General features: G+C 50.9%; 1 protein-coding gene across 4 annotated transcripts in view; it reads left to right on the top strand.

The window, feature by feature from the left end:
* Window positions 1-15,377, top strand: part of LOC138522056 (antigen peptide transporter 1-like) — a 129,764-nt gene extending 114,387 nt beyond the window's left edge. For all 4 annotated transcript variants that reach the window (XM_069635288.1, XM_069635289.1, XM_069635286.1 and 1 more), the window contains 2 exons: window positions 4,619-4,755; window positions 14,313-15,377. In XM_069635288.1, coding sequence (XP_069491389.1) covers window positions 4,619-4,755; window positions 14,313-14,546 — 371 coding nt within the window. In that variant the 3' untranslated portion in view covers window positions 14,547-15,377. The remainder of the gene's footprint in view (window positions 1-4,618; window positions 4,756-14,312) is intronic.
* The last annotated feature ends 1,582 nt before the right edge of the window (window positions 15,378-16,959 follow it).

Below are 16,959 nucleotides of genomic sequence, written 5' to 3'. Positions count from 1 at the left end.
GTGTCAACCGGAAGTGCGAAAGGTTTTGCTCGCGGGAATTTCCTCCAAAAGGAGCCTTATTAGACGCGTTCGTGGTGGAGTGGTCATTCCCGCTGCTGTATGCGTTTCCTCCAGTCCCCGTCATCCCGCAAGTGCTGCGGAGGTTACGGAAGTTCGGTTCCCGGATGATCCTCATTGCTCCGGCGTGGGCTCGGAGGACGTGGTACCCGGACCTTCTCGACTTGTCCATCTGCCCTCCACGTCGTCTTCCCTACCGAGACGATCTGCTCTCACGGGAGGGGGGTCAGGTTCTCCATCCAGAGGTCAGATCCCTCAACCTTCACGCTTGGCTTCTGAAAGGTTGAGGTATAAGGATTGGGACCTCCCTGAAGACGTGATGGAGGTGTTGCTTTCGGCCCGTAGGCCGGCAACAAAGTCTCTGTACCGTTGCCATTGGCGTAAGTTCTGCGACTGGTGCAGAGTTCAGAATGTGGATCCTTTTGCATGTGACATCCCCATGGTTCTGTCCTTTTTACTTTCTTTGGCCCACAGGGGCTTGCAAGTGGGTACCGTTAAAGGTTACCTGGCGGCGCTGTCCATCTTTAAGCGCTCGTCTGAAGAGTGTTCTTACTTTAAAATCCCTTTAATTTCGCAGTTTCTGAAAGGGCTCACTAATGTGTTCCCTCCGTCACCTTTCCTGGTGCCAGGTTGGGATTTAAACCTTGTTCTTAAGTTTCTTATGGGTGCTCCGTTTGAGCCTTTACATTCTTGCCCTTTGAGGCTGTTAACTCTGAAAACTGTGTTTTTAGTTGCGATTACTTCCGCTCGCAGAGTGAGTGAGTTACAGGCACTTTCAGTTAAGCCACCCTTCACTGTATTTCACAAGGACAGGGTTGTCCTTAGAGTTCGTCCTTCTTTTCTTCCGAAGGTAGTGTCGGAATTTCATTTGGCCCAGAAGGTTGTTCTTTCGGCATTCTATCCTCCTCCGCATCCTGGTAAGGAAGAGGAGAGGCTCCATAGGCTTGATCCTAGGGGAGCTTTAAGCTTTTATGTTTCACGCATGTCCCGGGTCAGAGTGGACGATCAACTCTTTATTGGTTACGCTGGAAAGCGTTTGGGACAGGCCGTGACGAAACAGACTTTGTCTCGCTGGATTATTTTAGCCATATCGGAGTGTTACCGCTTGGCGGGTAAGGACCCACCGGCTGGCTTGCGGGCCCATTCTACCAGGGGTGTGGCTGCATCTACTGCCCTGCAAAGGGGTGTTCCTATTCGCAACATCTGTGATGCAGCCATCTGGGCTTCAGTACATACACTTGTACGTCACTATTCCCTCGATTCCATCCGAGGGCAGGATCTGGCCTTTGGCAAGGCGGTCCTTTGCTCTGCTATTTGATTGGCTATTCTAAATTTTGATTCTAAATTCTTTCCCTCCTCCTTGCTCTGGTACTGCTTTGGGAGTCTGTCATAGATATGGAATACGTCGGAGGACCCAATCCCCTCGAAGAACAAGTTACTTTCTTACCTGGTAACGTTCTTTCGATGGGATGGTCCGACGACGTATTCCATATCGCTCCCGCCCTGCCTTCCCCGCTGCAGAATTTCTTTTGCGATTGCAGCTTACGTTCCGCAAGGCTTTGTGTCTGACTGGCAGTTGACTGATGTCACACGTTCTGGGGGAAAAAACTACAACTGAGGCTACGGGCGTCGTGCGTCCTACTTATCACATCGGATGACGTCGGACGTCGGAGGAGGTCCTCGACGACGGCGCATCGACGTCATCGACGCAGGACGCAGACGGTCGGAGGAGATCCTCGACGACGGCGCATCGACGTCATCGACGCAGGACGCAGACGCCGAAAAAAGTTTCCGAAGCAGCACAGCTGTGGTGATTACATGTCATAGATATGGAATACGTCGTCGGACCATCCCATCGAAAGAACGTTACCAGGTAAGAAAGTAACTTGTTCTTCACTGCACTATGCCTCGGTGCATATGATTGCACTGCACTATGCCTCGGTGCTTATGATTGCACTGGACTATGCCTCAGTGCTGGTGATTGCACTGCACTATGCCTCGGTGCTGGTGATTGCACTGCACTATGCCTCGGTGCTGGTGATTGCACTTCACTATGCCTCAGTGCTGGTGATTGCACTGCACTATGCCTCGATGCTTGTGATTGCACTGCACTATGCCTCGGTGCTTGTGATTGCACTGCACTATGATTCGGCTCTGGTGATTGCACCTTAGTGCTAGTGTTTGCACTACACTATTCCTCAGTGCTAGTGTTTGCACTACACTATTCCTCGGTGCTGGTGATTGCACTACACTATGCCTAGGTGCTTGTGATTGCACTGCACTATGCCTCGGTGCTGGTGATTGCACTGCACTATGATTCGGCTCTGGTGATTGCACCTTAGTGCTAGTGTTTGCACTACACTATTCCTCAGTGCTAGTGTTTGCACTACACTATGCCTCGGTGCTGGTGATTGCACTGCACTATGCCTCGGTGCTGGTAATTGCACTACACTATGCCTTGGTGCTGGTGATTGCACTGCACTATGCCTCTGTGCTGGTGATTGCACTGCACTATGCCTCGGTGCTGGTGATTGCACTGCACTATGCCTCGGTGCTGGTGATTGCACTGCACTGTGCCTCGGTGCTGGTGATTGCACTGCACTATGTCTAGGTGCTGGTGATTGCACTGCACTGTGTCTAGGTGCTGGTGATTGCACTGCACTGTGCCTTGGTGCTAGTGATTGCACTGCACTATCCGTCTGTGCTGGTGATTGCACTGCACTATCCGTCTGTGCTGGTGATTGCACTGCACTAAGCCTTGGTGCTGGTGATTGCACTGCACTGTGCCTCGGTGCTGGTGATTGCACTGCACTATGTCTAGGTGCTGGTGATTGCACTGCACTATGCCTCAGTGCTGGTAATGCACTGCACTATCCGTCTGTGCTGGTGATTGCACTGCACTAAGCCTCGGTGCTGGTGATTGCACTGCACTAAGCCTCGGTGCTGGTGATTGCACTGCACTAAGCCTCAGTGCTGGTGATTACACTGCACTATGCCTCGGTGCTGGTGATTGCACCTTAGTGTTGGTGTTTGCACTGCACTATGCCTCGGTGCTGGTGATTGCACTGCACTATGCCTCTGTGCTGGTGATTGCACTACACAATGCCTCAGTGCTGGTGATTGCACTGCACTATGACTCGGTTCTGGTGATTGCACCTTAGTGTTGGTGTTTGCACTACACTATGCCTCAGTGCTAGTGATTGCACTACACTATGCCTCGGTGCTGGTGATTGCACTGCACTATGCCTCGGTGCTGGTGATTGCACTGCACTATGCTTCTGTGCTGGTGATTGCACTGCACTATGCCTCTGTGCTGATGATTGCACAGCACTATGCCTCTGTGCTGATGATTGCACTGCACTGTGTCTAGGTGCTGGTGATTGCACTGCACTGTGCCGTGGTGCTAGTGATTGCACTTCACTATGCCTCGGTGCTGGTAATGCACTGCACTATCCATCTGTGCTGGTGATTGCACTGCACTAAGCCTCAGTGCTGGTGATTGCAGGGCACTATGCCTCGGTGCTGGTGATTGCACGGGACTATACCTCTGTGTTGGTGATTGTACTGCACTATGCCTCGTGATGGTGATTGCACTGCACTATGCCTTGGTGCTGGTGATTGCACTGCACTATACCTCATTGCTGGTGATTGCACGGCACTATACCTCATTGCTGGTGATTGCACGGCACTATGCCTCGGTGCTGGTGATTGCACTGCATTATGCCTCGGTGCTGGTGATTGCACTGCATTATGCCTCGGTGCTGGTGATTGCACGGCACTATGCCTCGGTGCTGGTGATTGCACTGCACTATGCCTCGGTGCTCGTGATTGCACTGCACTGTGCCTCGGTGCTGGTGATTGCACTGCACTATGCCTCAGTGCTGGTGATTGCACGGCACTATGCCTCAGTGCTGGTGATTGCACGGCACTATGCCTCGGTGCTGGTGATTGCACGGCACTATGCCTCGGTGCTGGTGATTGCTCAGCACTGTGCATGCATCCTGTTTCACGACAGTGCATCCCCGGGAGGTGGGGGTAAGTGGGGAGGAATTACTGCTTCCCTGCCTCCATGCGCCGTCCATCTGATGGTGAAAGCATTGAGACATGAGTCTGTGCTAAAAATGTTTTCCGCACCCCTGTGTCTGTGTGTGTGCGTGCGTGCGCGTGTGTGTGTGATGTGAGGCAACGCCCTGGGGCACCCATGTATACTCCATTACTGTGCACACCTGCAGTCTTTCATTTCTCTTACACACGAAGGGGGTCAAAGGTCAGCCATCCGTGCAATAATAAGTATTGGGAAGCGTGTAGGCCTTTTTGGGAAGCAGTGGTTTAAGACATTCTATCTATGGTTTAACTCCCTTTAAATTGCTCTGAAGCGATCTACATGTATGCTCTTGGCATGAGTGGGAGGCGAGGCTTGTGTCCGGCTGTAAGCCTCTCTACATCTCCCAATGTGGAAGAAACTCCCATCTTCCCATGGGGCCCATGAAGCGCTTGGAAACCCTCTCATGCGCTACCCTCCTCTCTGTATGTCTGATTCCTTCCTGTCTCCCTTCCCCAGATGCCGGCGAGAGGGGAGGGCAGCTGTCTGGAGGAGAGAAGCAGCGTGTGGCCCTCGCCAGGGCCCTGATAAGGGACCCCCAGATTCTCATCCTGGACGATGCCACCAGCTCGCTGGACACCGAAAGCGAGCACCTGGTGAGTCATGGGGTCCAAGCAGCGCCTCATATCCTGGGAGGGGGGGGGGGTGTAGGATCAGGACGGGGATCCATCCTGTCTAGAGCGGGATCTCTTGTCTAGAAGCTCATGGTAGGGATGGGGTCATGGCTAGTGCCCAGGACACCTCATATCCTGGGGTTGTGGAGGATCAGGAAGGGGATCCATCCTGTCTAGAGCAGGATCTCTTGTCTAGAAGCTCATGGTAGTGATGGGGTCATGGGGAGCACCCAGGACACCTCATATCCTGGGGTGGTGGAGGATCAGGAGGGGATCTCTTGTCTAGAAGCTCATGCTAGGGATGGGGAGGGCCCAGGACACCTCATATCCTGGGGTGGTGGAGGATCAGGAGGGGGATCCATCCTGTCTAGAGTGGGATCTCTTGTCTAGAAGCTCATGGTAGGGATGGGGTCATGGGGAGGGCCCAGGACGCCTCATATCCTGGGGTGGTCGAGGATCAGGAGGGGGATCCATCCTGTCTAGAAGCTCATGGTAGGGATGGGGTCATGGGGAGGGCCCAGGATGCCTCATATCCTGGGGTGGTGGAGGATCAGGAGGGGGGTCCATCATGTCTAGAGCAGGATCTCTTGTCTAGAAGCTCATGGTAGGGATGGGGTCATGGGGAGGGCCCAGGTCACCTCATATCCTGGGGTGGTGGAGGATCAGGAGGGGGGTCCATCATGTCTAGAGCAGGATCTCTTGTCTAGAAGCTCATGGTAGGGATGGGGTCATGGGGAGGGCCCAGGTCACCTCATATCCTGGGGTGGTGGAGGATCAGGAGGGGATCTCTTGTCTAGAAGCTCATGCTAGGGATGGGTTCATGGGGAGGGCCCAGGACGCCTCATATCCTGGGGTGGTGGAGGATCAGGAGGGGGGTCCATCATGTCTAGAGCGGGATCTCTTGTCTAGAAGCTCATGGTAGGGATGGGGTCATGGCGAGGGCCCAGGACACCTCATATCCTGGGGTGGTGGGGGATCAGGATGGGGACCCATCCTATCTAGAATGGGATCTCTTGTCTAGAAGCTCATGGTAGGGATGGGGTCATGGGGAGGGCCCAGGACACCTCATATCCTGGGGTGGTGGAGGATCAGGAGGGGGATTTCATCCTGTCTAGAGCGGGATCTCTTGTCTAGAAGCTAATGATAGGGATGGGTTATGGGGAGGGCCTAGGACACCTCATATCCTGGGGTGGTGGAGGATCAGGAGGAGGATCCATCCTCTCTAGAGTGGGATCTCTTGTATAGAAGCTCATGGTAGGGATGGGGTCATAGGGAGGGCCCAGGACGCCTCATATCCTGGGGGGGTGGAGGATCAGGAGCGGGATCCATCCTGTCTAGAATCTCATGCTAGGAATGGGGTCATGGGGAGGGCCCAAGACACCTCATATCCTGGGGTGGTGGAGGATCAGGAGGGGATCCATCCTGTCTAGAAGCTCATGCTAGGAATGGGGTCATGGGGAGGGCCCAGGACACCTCATATCCTGGGGTGGTGGAGGATCAGGAGGGGATCCATCCTGTCTAGAAGCTCATGCTAGGAATGGGGTCATGGGGAGGGCCCAGGACACGTCATATCCTGGGGTGGTGGAGGATAAGGAGGGGGATCCATCCTGTCTAGAGCAGAATCTCTTGTCTAGAAGCTCATGATAGGGATGGGTTATGGGGAGGGCCCAGCACACCTCATATCCTGGGGTGGTGGAGGATCAGGAGGGGGATCCATCCTGTCTAGAATGGGATCTCTTGTCTAGAATCTCATGCTAGGGATGGGGTCATGGGGAGGGCCCAGGACACCTCATATCCTAGGGTGGTGGAGGATCAGGAGGGGATCCATCCTGTCCAGAGTGGGATCTCTTGTCTAGAAGCTCATGGTGGGGATGGGGTCATGGGGAGGGCCCAGGACACCTCATATCCTGGGGTGGTGGAGGATCAGGAGGGGATCTCTTGTCTAGAAGCTCATGGTAGGGAGGGGGTCATGGGGAGGACGCAGGACACCTCATATCCTGGGGTGGTGGAGGATCAGGAGGGGATCCATCCTGTCTAGAAGCTCATGCTAGGAATGGGGTCATGGGGAGGGCCCAGGACACCTCATATCCTGGGGTGGTGGAGGATCAGGAGGGGATCCATCCTGTCTAGAAGCTCATGCTAGGAATGGGGTCATGGGGAGGGCCCAGGACACCTCATATCCTCGGGTGGTGGAGGATCAGGATGGGGATCCATCCTGTCTAGAAGCTCATGGTAGGGATGGGGTCATGGGGAGGGCCCAGTACGCCTCATATCCTGGGGTGGTCGAGGATCAGGAGGGGGATCCATCCTGTCTAGAAGCTCATGGTAGGGATGGGGTCATGGGGAGGGCCCAGGACACCTCATATCCTAGGGTGGTGGAGGATCGGGAGGGGATCCATCCTGTCTAGAGTGGGATCTCTTGTCTAGAAGCTCATGGTGGGGATGGGGTCATGGGGAGGGCCCAGGACACCTCATATCCTGGGGTGGTGGAGGATCAGGAGGGGATCCATCCTGTCTAGAGTGGGATCTCTTGTCTAGAAGCTCATGGTAGGGCCCAGGACACCTCATATCTTGGGGTGGTGGAGGATCAGGAGGGGATCCATCCTGTCTAGAGTGGGATCTCTTGTCTAGAAGCTCATGGTAGAGATGGGGTCATGGGGAGGGCCCAGGACACCTCATATCCTGGGGTGTGTAATAAAGAGGCACACTAAATTGAAGGAGAGTAAGAGCTTTATTCGAGGCCCCCGCGGTTGTCGCAGTAGAAGCACCAACTGGCGAGGCACTCTCAAATGGAACATACATGCACGAGGTTCTAAAGAGACTCGTGCATGTATTACCATAACATCTCCCCCACATGAGGCAAAAGAAAAAAAGGAAAAACAAAGGGGGGAAGAAAACGGGGAAGTGAGGGGGAAAAAAGGGGGGGTCAAGTGGGAGAGGCAGAGGGAAGATGGGTAAACTGGGGTACATTAGTAATAGACATAGGCATTGTTGAAGTTTTGGATGATTTTGCGGTTCCTTCTGGACATTCTTCCAGTGGGGACTCCTTGATGAATGGAGTGAGGTCTATTATTGTCCACATGTTCACAGAGGGATTCTGAGGTGTGTTGTGATGGTCTGTCAGGACTGTTGTCCTTAGATATGCTGGTCTCTAGGATGTCTTTTGTTACTTTTGTGAGATCATCTCCAGACCATCTCTTTCCATCATCGAGGATGACAGACTTCCCATGGCAACTCACAACTCTCTGTGGGGGTCTGAAGATGGATTCACCCTTGAGAGTTTTCTTCGGTTCTTTGACACATACCCAGTCTCCTTCACGAACCAGCATCTCTTTTACTCCATGTCTGGAGTCATATTGTCTTTTGTATTTTGCTTGTTTTTCTCTTACTGTCTTTTGAAGTAGATCCATGTTCACCCTTGCTTCTCCCGTGTATAAGAACATCCACGCCGGTCTAAATCGGCTAGTTGCAACCCTACCTCGCATGAGGGGGAAGGGCTCTATGTTTGTGGTGGTGTGTGGGGTTGTTCTATACGCATGCAAGGCTGCTTTGAGGGTTTCTCTCCACGGGAGGTTGTTGGCCGTGGCCAGCTGAACTACGCTCTTCACGAGCCTGTTCATGCGTTCCACAAGTCCGTTGGAAATCGGATGGTACAAAGATGTTATGTGGCTGATGGACCTTTTCTTGAGGAAATCACCAAATTCCATAGACATGAACTGAGACCCGTTATCCGAAACCACTTCCTTGGGGTCTCCCTCCCTGTTGAAGATCTCTGTCAGGAAATCTGTAACTTTCTTTGAGGTCACATTGTCCTCAGCTATTCCCCATTCTGTCCATTTAGAGGTGTAATCGACAAGTACTATGATATATACTTTGACTGTTTCGAGGTTTTCGAATGGACCCATGATGTCGATTGCCAGTTTAGACCACACATGTTTGGGAGGTTCAATAGGCTGTAAGGGGGTCTTTCTTAAGATCTTAGACTTGTCACTCATGGCACACGTGGAGCAATTTTTGACCAGTTCTTCTGCTTCTTTCCACATTCCTGGCCACCAATAGTTGTTTCTCAACTTGTTTTTCGTCAAGCTCCTTCCTAGGTGACCTTCGTGTGCCAGTTGGAGTATTTTTTTTCTGAGTTGGGTGGGTGGGATTACTCGATCGCCTCTAAAGATATGCTCATCGTCTATGGATAATTCTTCCTTGAAGGGAATGAAGCTTGTTAAGGCCTCTCCCGTTTCCACCCAGTCATTGGTTATCGCTTCCCTGATTTCTCGCTGTTCCGGATCAGTATTGGCATTAATTTTCCATTCATCTCTTGAGATGGCAGGGTTTACGACAACTATGATGTCCTCATCTGGAGATGCAATCTCAGTGTCGAGGTTGGTCGATAATCTGGAAAGGCAATCTGCTACTTGGTTTTGTGGACCAGGAGTATAGCATAGTTGGAGGTTGTATTGCATGATGTCGAGGAACCAACGTCTTATTCTCGGTGATATAAGGTGAGGGGTTTTGGACTGAAGGACATTTACTAGAGGTTTATGGTTTGTTTTCAGTAGGATGGGTAAGCCCCAAATTAGGTTCCTGAAATGCTGAAGAATCCACCTCACACCCAGAGCTTCTCTCTCGATGGTGGAATAGTTTAGTTCGGCTCCCCTCAGTACTCTCGATGCAAATGCGATCGTCACGGTGTTCTTATCTTGTTGCTGTTCCAGGACACCACCCAGTCCGGTTTTACTTGCATCTACGGATATGATGGTTTTGGCTTTACAATCGAACATTCCTAAGGCTGGGGCTTGGTTAATTTGGATTTTGATTTCTTCAAATTCGTTCTTGCATTCAGTGGACCATATAAATTTGGCTGCCTTCTTCAAGATGTTCCTCATGCTTTTGGTCTTATCAGCATAGTTGCTTATAAACTTGGAGTAGTATTCTGTCATCCCGAGGAAACTCCTTAATTGGTCTTTATTTTGAGGCTCGGCGATATTCAATATGATGTCCATGAGTTTCCTCTTGGGGCTGATGCCGTTGGCGTCAATGGAATGGCCCAGGTATGAAACTCAGTCGCATTTTATGTTGCACTTCTCTAATTTGAGTGTGAGACCACTTTTTTGTATGACCTGTAAGACACCCACAAGTTTTGCGTTGTGCTCTTCTTCTGTACTGGCTGATATGAGGATATCATCTTGGAAGCAGTGTATGCCATCAAGTCCTCCAAATAGATGTGACATGAGTCTCTGAAAGACTGCTGCGGCTGAAGCGAGTCCGAATGGCATTCTGTTAAACATGAATGCACCGAGCGGTGTGACAAAAGATGTTAGGTTCTTTGAGCTCTCTTCCAAAGCAATCTGGTGATAGGCTGAGGAGAGGTCCAGAGTTGTAAAGTACTTTGCAGGTTTCATGGTCGATAGGAGTTCAGATATGTTGGGAAGTGGGTGTCTGTCAACCCATATGTTTTTGTTTAGGTCTCTCAAGTCGACGCACATTCTTATGGAGTCGTCCGGTTTTTTTACTAAGACAATTGGGGCAAGCCATTCTGAACTCTCGATGGGCTGTATGATATTTTCATCGCAGAGGCGTTTAAGTTCTTTCTTCAACGCCTCTTTTGTTCCAAAGGGAATACTGCGGACTCGGTGGGCCACTGGGACAGCACCTCTTTTGAGGATTATTCTGTGTTGGAAACCTTTTAGGAGTCCGATCTTGTTGCAGAACACCTTGGGGAATTGTTTTGCTAGATTAGACTTGATGTCCATATCATTATTGAGTACACTCAGCACGGGGATTTCTTCTCCAGGGTGTATTCTTACTCGAAGGCCGGCTTGTTCTTCCCATCCCACAAAGGAGGAGCCATCTTTGGCTACAAAGAGTTTGCAATATGATTCTCTGTCATGGAACTTGAGGTTCACCCACACATATCCCATTATATCGATGGGCGTTTTTCCATAACCGGTAGCTCTTACACAAGTGCTCCGCAGGTCATGTATCTTGCCAGAGAGTACACTCAAGAAGGTCTTGAGATCCACCATGGTGTAGGGGGAGCCGGTGTCTACCATTACAGGTAATGATATGCCGTTGATTTGCATTTTGACCCAGGGACCGTTGCTCTGTTGTTGGGATGTTACAGTGAGTATTTGTACCGTTTGTTGCATTTGACTGATAGATAACATGTCATTGTGCTCTTGGTTGCTTTCGATGACTCTCACAGAGGACGGTCTGATGAAAGGTCGCCTGGTGAGATTGCCATATCTGGTTGTCCTTCCCCGTGTGTTCTTGCAGACTTTGGCAAAGTGTCCAATCTGGCTGCACTTATAACACTCGACAGCGATGGCGGGGCATTCTTTATCAGGATTTGCATGCTTGTACCATCCGCACCTCTGGCAGCGCGTTGGATTCTGGGAGTTGTATGGCCTCGCTCTGTTTGAGCCAAATTTCGAACCTCTTGATGGCGGAGCCTTTCTTACTGCTGCTACAAGAGGCTCGTAAGGCTCGGACTCAGGGCTGACACATTTGATTTCCACACTGGTCGTGTGGTCACGTCTTTCCCTCATACATCGATCTCCCAATTCCATGCTCCTTGCTATCTCCGTGGCTTGGTCCAGGGTGGGATTTTTGGTTTGCCACAATTTTTGTTGGATGCTTGGATCAGCCACATTCAGCACCAATTGGTCTCTCAAATACTCATCACAGACACCTGTGAAACTGCAGGTTGACATAAGCGCCCTGAGGGACGCTATGTATGAATCAATAGACTCGCCTTTGAGCTGCTTTCTGGAAAAGAACCTGTATCTTTCCAGTACTATGTTGGTCTTGTTGCCAAAATGACTGGTGAGTTTGGCCAATGCTATGTCGAACTTGCGGTTGCCATCTCCTCCCATGTTGCCGGGTTCTGGAAAAGTTCTGAAAAGTCTCAGTGCTTCTGCCCCTATACAGTTCAAGAGGGTCGCCTCCTTGAGGTCATCATTGAACTTGCTGCCCCCAATGGCTCTGAGGTAGACGTGGAAGCCATCGATCCATTGTTCCCATGGGCAGGTTGGGCTCCCAGGGCATGGAAGAAACTTGGTGGGAGGCGGAACGCCCTGCATGGTGGTGTGCCTGGTTCTTGGTTGTAAGTGGTAAGGAAACAGACAACAAGTACTTGTGGAAAGGTAACTCTGTTATGCTGAGGACTGGGTGTTAAATGGTGTGTGGCAGCTGTTCAATGGCGCCAGTTGCTGTGGTGATAGGCAGAGGTTTGCAGTACTGTTGGCAGTCAATAAAGTGAGCTGGCAAGGAGGCGCTGGGATACAGCCTTTATAGAAGTGCTTGAAGGGTAGGGTAGGACCCGATTCAGAGAGTGCCCAGGCGTATCTGTACTGCAGAGTCTTTAAGCTTCAGTGTATGGATGGCCCTTAGTACAGATTGTGGCCTCACAATGGGTTGGAAGCGCAGGGTGGCTGGTTCAGGGAAGACCTGATGGAATGTTCAGTTGTGATGTCACAATGGACCAAGATAGTGAGTAATTAGTCCCGGAAGGTCAAAGTGGCCATTTAGAGAATGAAGATTGCAAATGCTGTGTGTGCGTTGCTGGGCAACAGCTAGCAGCTTTTGAAATTGATGCAGGGTTCTGCTCTGGGCGGCGATGAGGGTTTTACACAAAAAAAATGCCAGTAAAAGGAAAGCGTACGTTTCACTTCGTCCGTTTTACACATAAACTGCCAAATAAAAGGAAAGTGTATGTTTCACTTCGTCCTCCCCCCTCCTCTGACCTGATAGATGGACAGCTCCTGCTGTCTGAAGCACTTTTGGAGTAGGGCAGGATTGCAGTGTGCGCCGCTCTAAACTCCCAGCGGGGAGGAGAGGCACCCTTTACAGTGTAGAAGTGAAGGTGGGGGAAAAGGATGTCGAGGCCTCTCTTGGTTGTTTCTCTTGGCTGTCTGCAGCTGACAGGCAGGCCGCTGCGGGCGCTGTCGGAAGAAGTCGGCGGCAGCGAAGGGGGGGGCTGTGCTCGCAGTCAGGTGGCATGATACGCTCCCGGGGGCCTCGGGGTACGGTGCCTCGTCGCCATTGTAATAAAGAGGCACACTAAATTGAAGGAGAGTAAGAGCTTTATTCGAGGCCCCCGGGGTTGTCGCAGTAGAAGCACCAACTGGCGAGGCACTCTCAAATGGAACATACATGCACGAGGTTCTAAAGAGACTCGTGCATGTATTACCATAACAGGGTGGTGGAGGATCAGGAGGGGGATCCATCCTGTCTAGAGCGGGATCTCTTGTCTAGAAGCTCATGGTGGGGATGGGTCATGGGGAGTGCCCAGGACACCTCATATCCTGGGGTGGTGGAGGATCAGGAGGGGGATCCATCCTGTCTAGAGTGGGATCTCTTGTCTAGAAGCTCATGGTAGGGATGGGGTCAGTGGTCGAAGTGTACGAAAAGAAGTAGTGGAGCTATGTTCCCTGCCGGCCTGCCCCACTCCCCACAAACCCCATAGCTGCGCCCCTCCCACACACAGTCCAAACCCCCAAACAAACACACCTATTATTTAAGGGAATGTTCAGTGCAGTGCACTGAAGTGCAAGCTTCAATTTCTTCCTACACTTTTATTTTAAAAACGAAACTGTTCCGGAACGGTTTCTTTTAAAAATAAAAGTATAGGAACGGTGAAACTGAAAAATAAAAAGTATAGGAGCACCGCTCCCGACCACTTCGACCTCTGGATGGGGTCATGGGGAGGGCCCAGGACGCCTCATATTCTGGGACGGTGGAGGATCAGGAGCAGGATCCATCCTGTCTAGAGTGGGATCTCTTGTCTAGAAGCTCATGGTAGGGATGGGTCATGGGGAGTCCCCAGGACACCTCATATCCTGGGGTGGTGGAAGATCAGGGGGGCGATCCATCCTTTCTAGAGCGGGATCTCTTGTCTAGAAGCTCATGGTAGGGATGGGGTCATGGGGAGGGCCCAGGACACCTCATATTCTGGGGTGGTGGTGGATCAGGAGGGGGTTCCATCCTGCCTAGAGCAGGATCTCTTGTCTAGAAGCTCATGGTAGGGATGCGGTAATGGGGAGGGCCCAGGACACCTCATATTCTGGGATTAGTGCCCACAGGAGTATAGTCAGAGCTCGGATGGTTGTGCAGAACAACATATGTCTCGACCATCCATTGGAGGCGGGAGATTCTCCTCCGTGGAGACCTTACAATCTTAGGATGCTCTGGGCCCCCTCAAGCTCCTTATTCATCAGATTCTCAGAGTGGATCGCTAAATCTGATATGGATCAGTAACTTCCAGAGATTTCTGCTGGAGGAGATCTGCTTGGCTGAAGGGCTTCCGAAGGCCAGTTGCGTGTCTGATAGGGCAAAGTCGGTCAGACACTGGTGTAAGAGTACTAGTGACACCCTCACCTTTCTACACACAAAGCTTGTGATGGTGATTCCTGTGCCAGTGGTTGTAGTTGCCTCTGAAGGTCTTCTGAAGGCCCTGGCATGTCTGACGGGGCAATGTCAGTCAGACACTGGTGTGAGAGTACTGGTGCGTGTGTTCTAACCTGTCACTCTTCTACACCCAGGTGCAGAGCGCCATCTACAGTAAGGAGAAGAAGAGGACCGTGCTGGTGATCGCACACCGGATGAGCGTGGCGGAGCAGGCCGATAACATCCTGGTGCTGTCTGGGGGTGAGATTAAAGAGCAGGGGACACACCAGAAGCTGCTGGATAGAAAAGGCATCTACTGGGCCCTGGTGCAGAAACAGCTGACTGGCTTTGCTGAGGACCCACCAGACAATGAATCGGTGCAGGCGTAATGCACAGCTGTGCACGGCATGGATGGCACCGGGTAATGAATCGATGCTGGCGTAATGCACAGCTGTGCATGGCATGGATGGCACCAGGCAATGAATCGATGCATGCGTAATGCACAGCTGTGCACGGCATGGATGGCACCAGGCTCCAGTGAAAGGAGTCTGATAACTTTTTAGATAGCATGTGGTGCACAATGTGTTTTTTTTGCTTAGCGAAGATAAAAATAATTCTCAAGTCCATTGAAAAATCGGAAAAGAATAGGATTTGTGAATAAAATGTGGCCACACAGGTGATTACACCTCCGCCTTCACCCTCAAGCATGGCTCCACAAGGCTTTGCCCTGTAGAAGGCTCCCCTTTTGTCATCGGGCCATCAATGACTCCCTGGCAGAGTTCAGTGCCCAGGACCCCATCTACCAGAGATATCCGCCTAGGTGGGTCGCCTGCAGGCCAGGTGTCTGCACTGTCAAAGTGCCCCAAGCAAACTTTGACCCACATGTGCGGATACATACCACCATTGCCTGCTTTCCCCTGTGTGTAGGAGACCTTGAATGAGTGCATGTACCCCCATTCTACACATTCTAGAGCGTGACCCCCCTTCAGGTGAGTGGGGGAATTTAGTGTGTGCAGTGGCTGTAAACAGGTGGCCATTGATCCCTATAAAGCGCTAGATGCGCTACTTACGCCCCCTGTAAATATGCCTTAGTTGCAGACCACTAACTGGCCTGCCTTGGTGGTCTTGTCTTAATATAGTTTGCTAAATAATTATGTTCAATATGTTTGAATGCTATTTTGTATAACGAAATGTTTTCATTAAAAAACTCTATTATTAAATATGGTCCCCGTTTTCAGATGTGTTAGGATCTCTGAGTGTGAAAGGGAATGGTGGAGGGGGGGGGCATGTGCAGCGTGTTTATAAAGTCAGGAAAGTCAGGTGCAAGACCTGCCTTTTACTCTGCAATTCTGCTCACTTCCAAGAACACAGGATAGTTTCTTTCTAGTTCCTAAAGAGACTTTAGTTCACCCCGTCCCAGATCTATGTGGTGGGGCTGTGAGGGAGCAAAGGTGCCTTTTGGTTGAGAAACCATACAGCGGGATGGGGGTGTTATGTACAAGTCACTGCATGCGGTACGTACAATAAATGCTGTGGCGTGACTCCGGAGGAGGGGTAGTCAGTCGCGGGCAGCAAGTAAGTGGTGCCCACCTATACCGGCTCCAGCCCCCTGCCAGCACAGGCTGGAGCGCCGGAAGGCCTGAAGGATGAAACGCAACAGGGGGAAGGCTCCAATACAGAGCCGGCCTGAAGCATGGGCAGTCTGTGCTGTGGCCCAGGGCCCTGCTGTCAGAGGGGCCCCGCAGGCACCAGTACCTATCAACTATACCAGGAATAATGTGTTAAGGGGGCCTGTGCGGCTTCGGTACTAAGCTCGCGTGAGGCCACAGTGTCGCCTCCCAACCTCCCGTGGCTCTCTAGAGACCAACACCCATTCCCAGAGGCCCATCGGGTGCTGCAGGCCACTTAATGACTGCTTATCACGTTCTTTCTTCAAACAGAGCATGTAAAGTGGGGGCGATTTACAAGTGATGGCCCATTTAAGAGACCATTGTTTTGGAGGAGAGGGTTGTAGCATTTCTGTCTTAAGAAATTCAAATAGGTGTTTTCATTCTACAAGCACACATACAGAACAAGTTAGCTGCCTACATCTATGCTCTCCTCCAGGTCAATTACAATATATCAAACAAAACTGTTTTAAATTAGCTACATTATTTTCAGATGTTCATATTTAATACACCAAAAAGCGTTTATTCTTGATAGAATTTGATTTTTTTCATCACATCATATATGAACCCTGCATTTGCGAAACACAAACACAAACGGGTAACCTTTTCACACACTACATGTTGTTATATGTCGTGAAAATACAAAGGGCATTTGTTTGCCTTTTGCTGAATTGCATTCTGGTATTTGTAGTCTCCTAGTCAAGATGAGGAAATAGTACCACAATTGTACTCTTTATGCTTAACATATTTCTGTCAGGGTTTCTATATTTGAGTGGGTACCTTACTATGGTGTGTGTACTTTTCAAGTCCTCTTCATAAAACAGAGTATTGTTGAAGACCAGACATGGGGTTGAGGAGGGGAAATGTTGAGAGGGCAAGTGATTCCTGAATATTTGCCCAGGACGTGGCAAGAGACGTTGCAATCCTGGAGACTGGTGCAGTTATTTTCCCTTTGATTGTGGCCATGTGCTGCATTTCAGGGCACAAGTAAAGGATGCATGTGGGTGGACAGTAACATTTTTCAGAGGGTGGACGCAGCCCGCTTGGGTGTTTTTGAGGTCGGCAAGCTTGCTCAAGCATTTGACTACCGGGATGTCACCCGGGTTGTCATGTTTCCAGTGCAGACACATAAAAC

This window comes from Ambystoma mexicanum, chromosome 13 (assembly GCF_040938575.1).
Source record: "Ambystoma mexicanum isolate Mex_15411 chromosome 13, UKY_AmexF1_1, whole genome shotgun sequence".
NCBI lineage: Eukaryota > Metazoa > Chordata > Amphibia > Caudata > Ambystomatidae > Ambystoma > Ambystoma mexicanum.
This window is presented reverse-complemented; position numbering and strand designations above follow the sequence as displayed.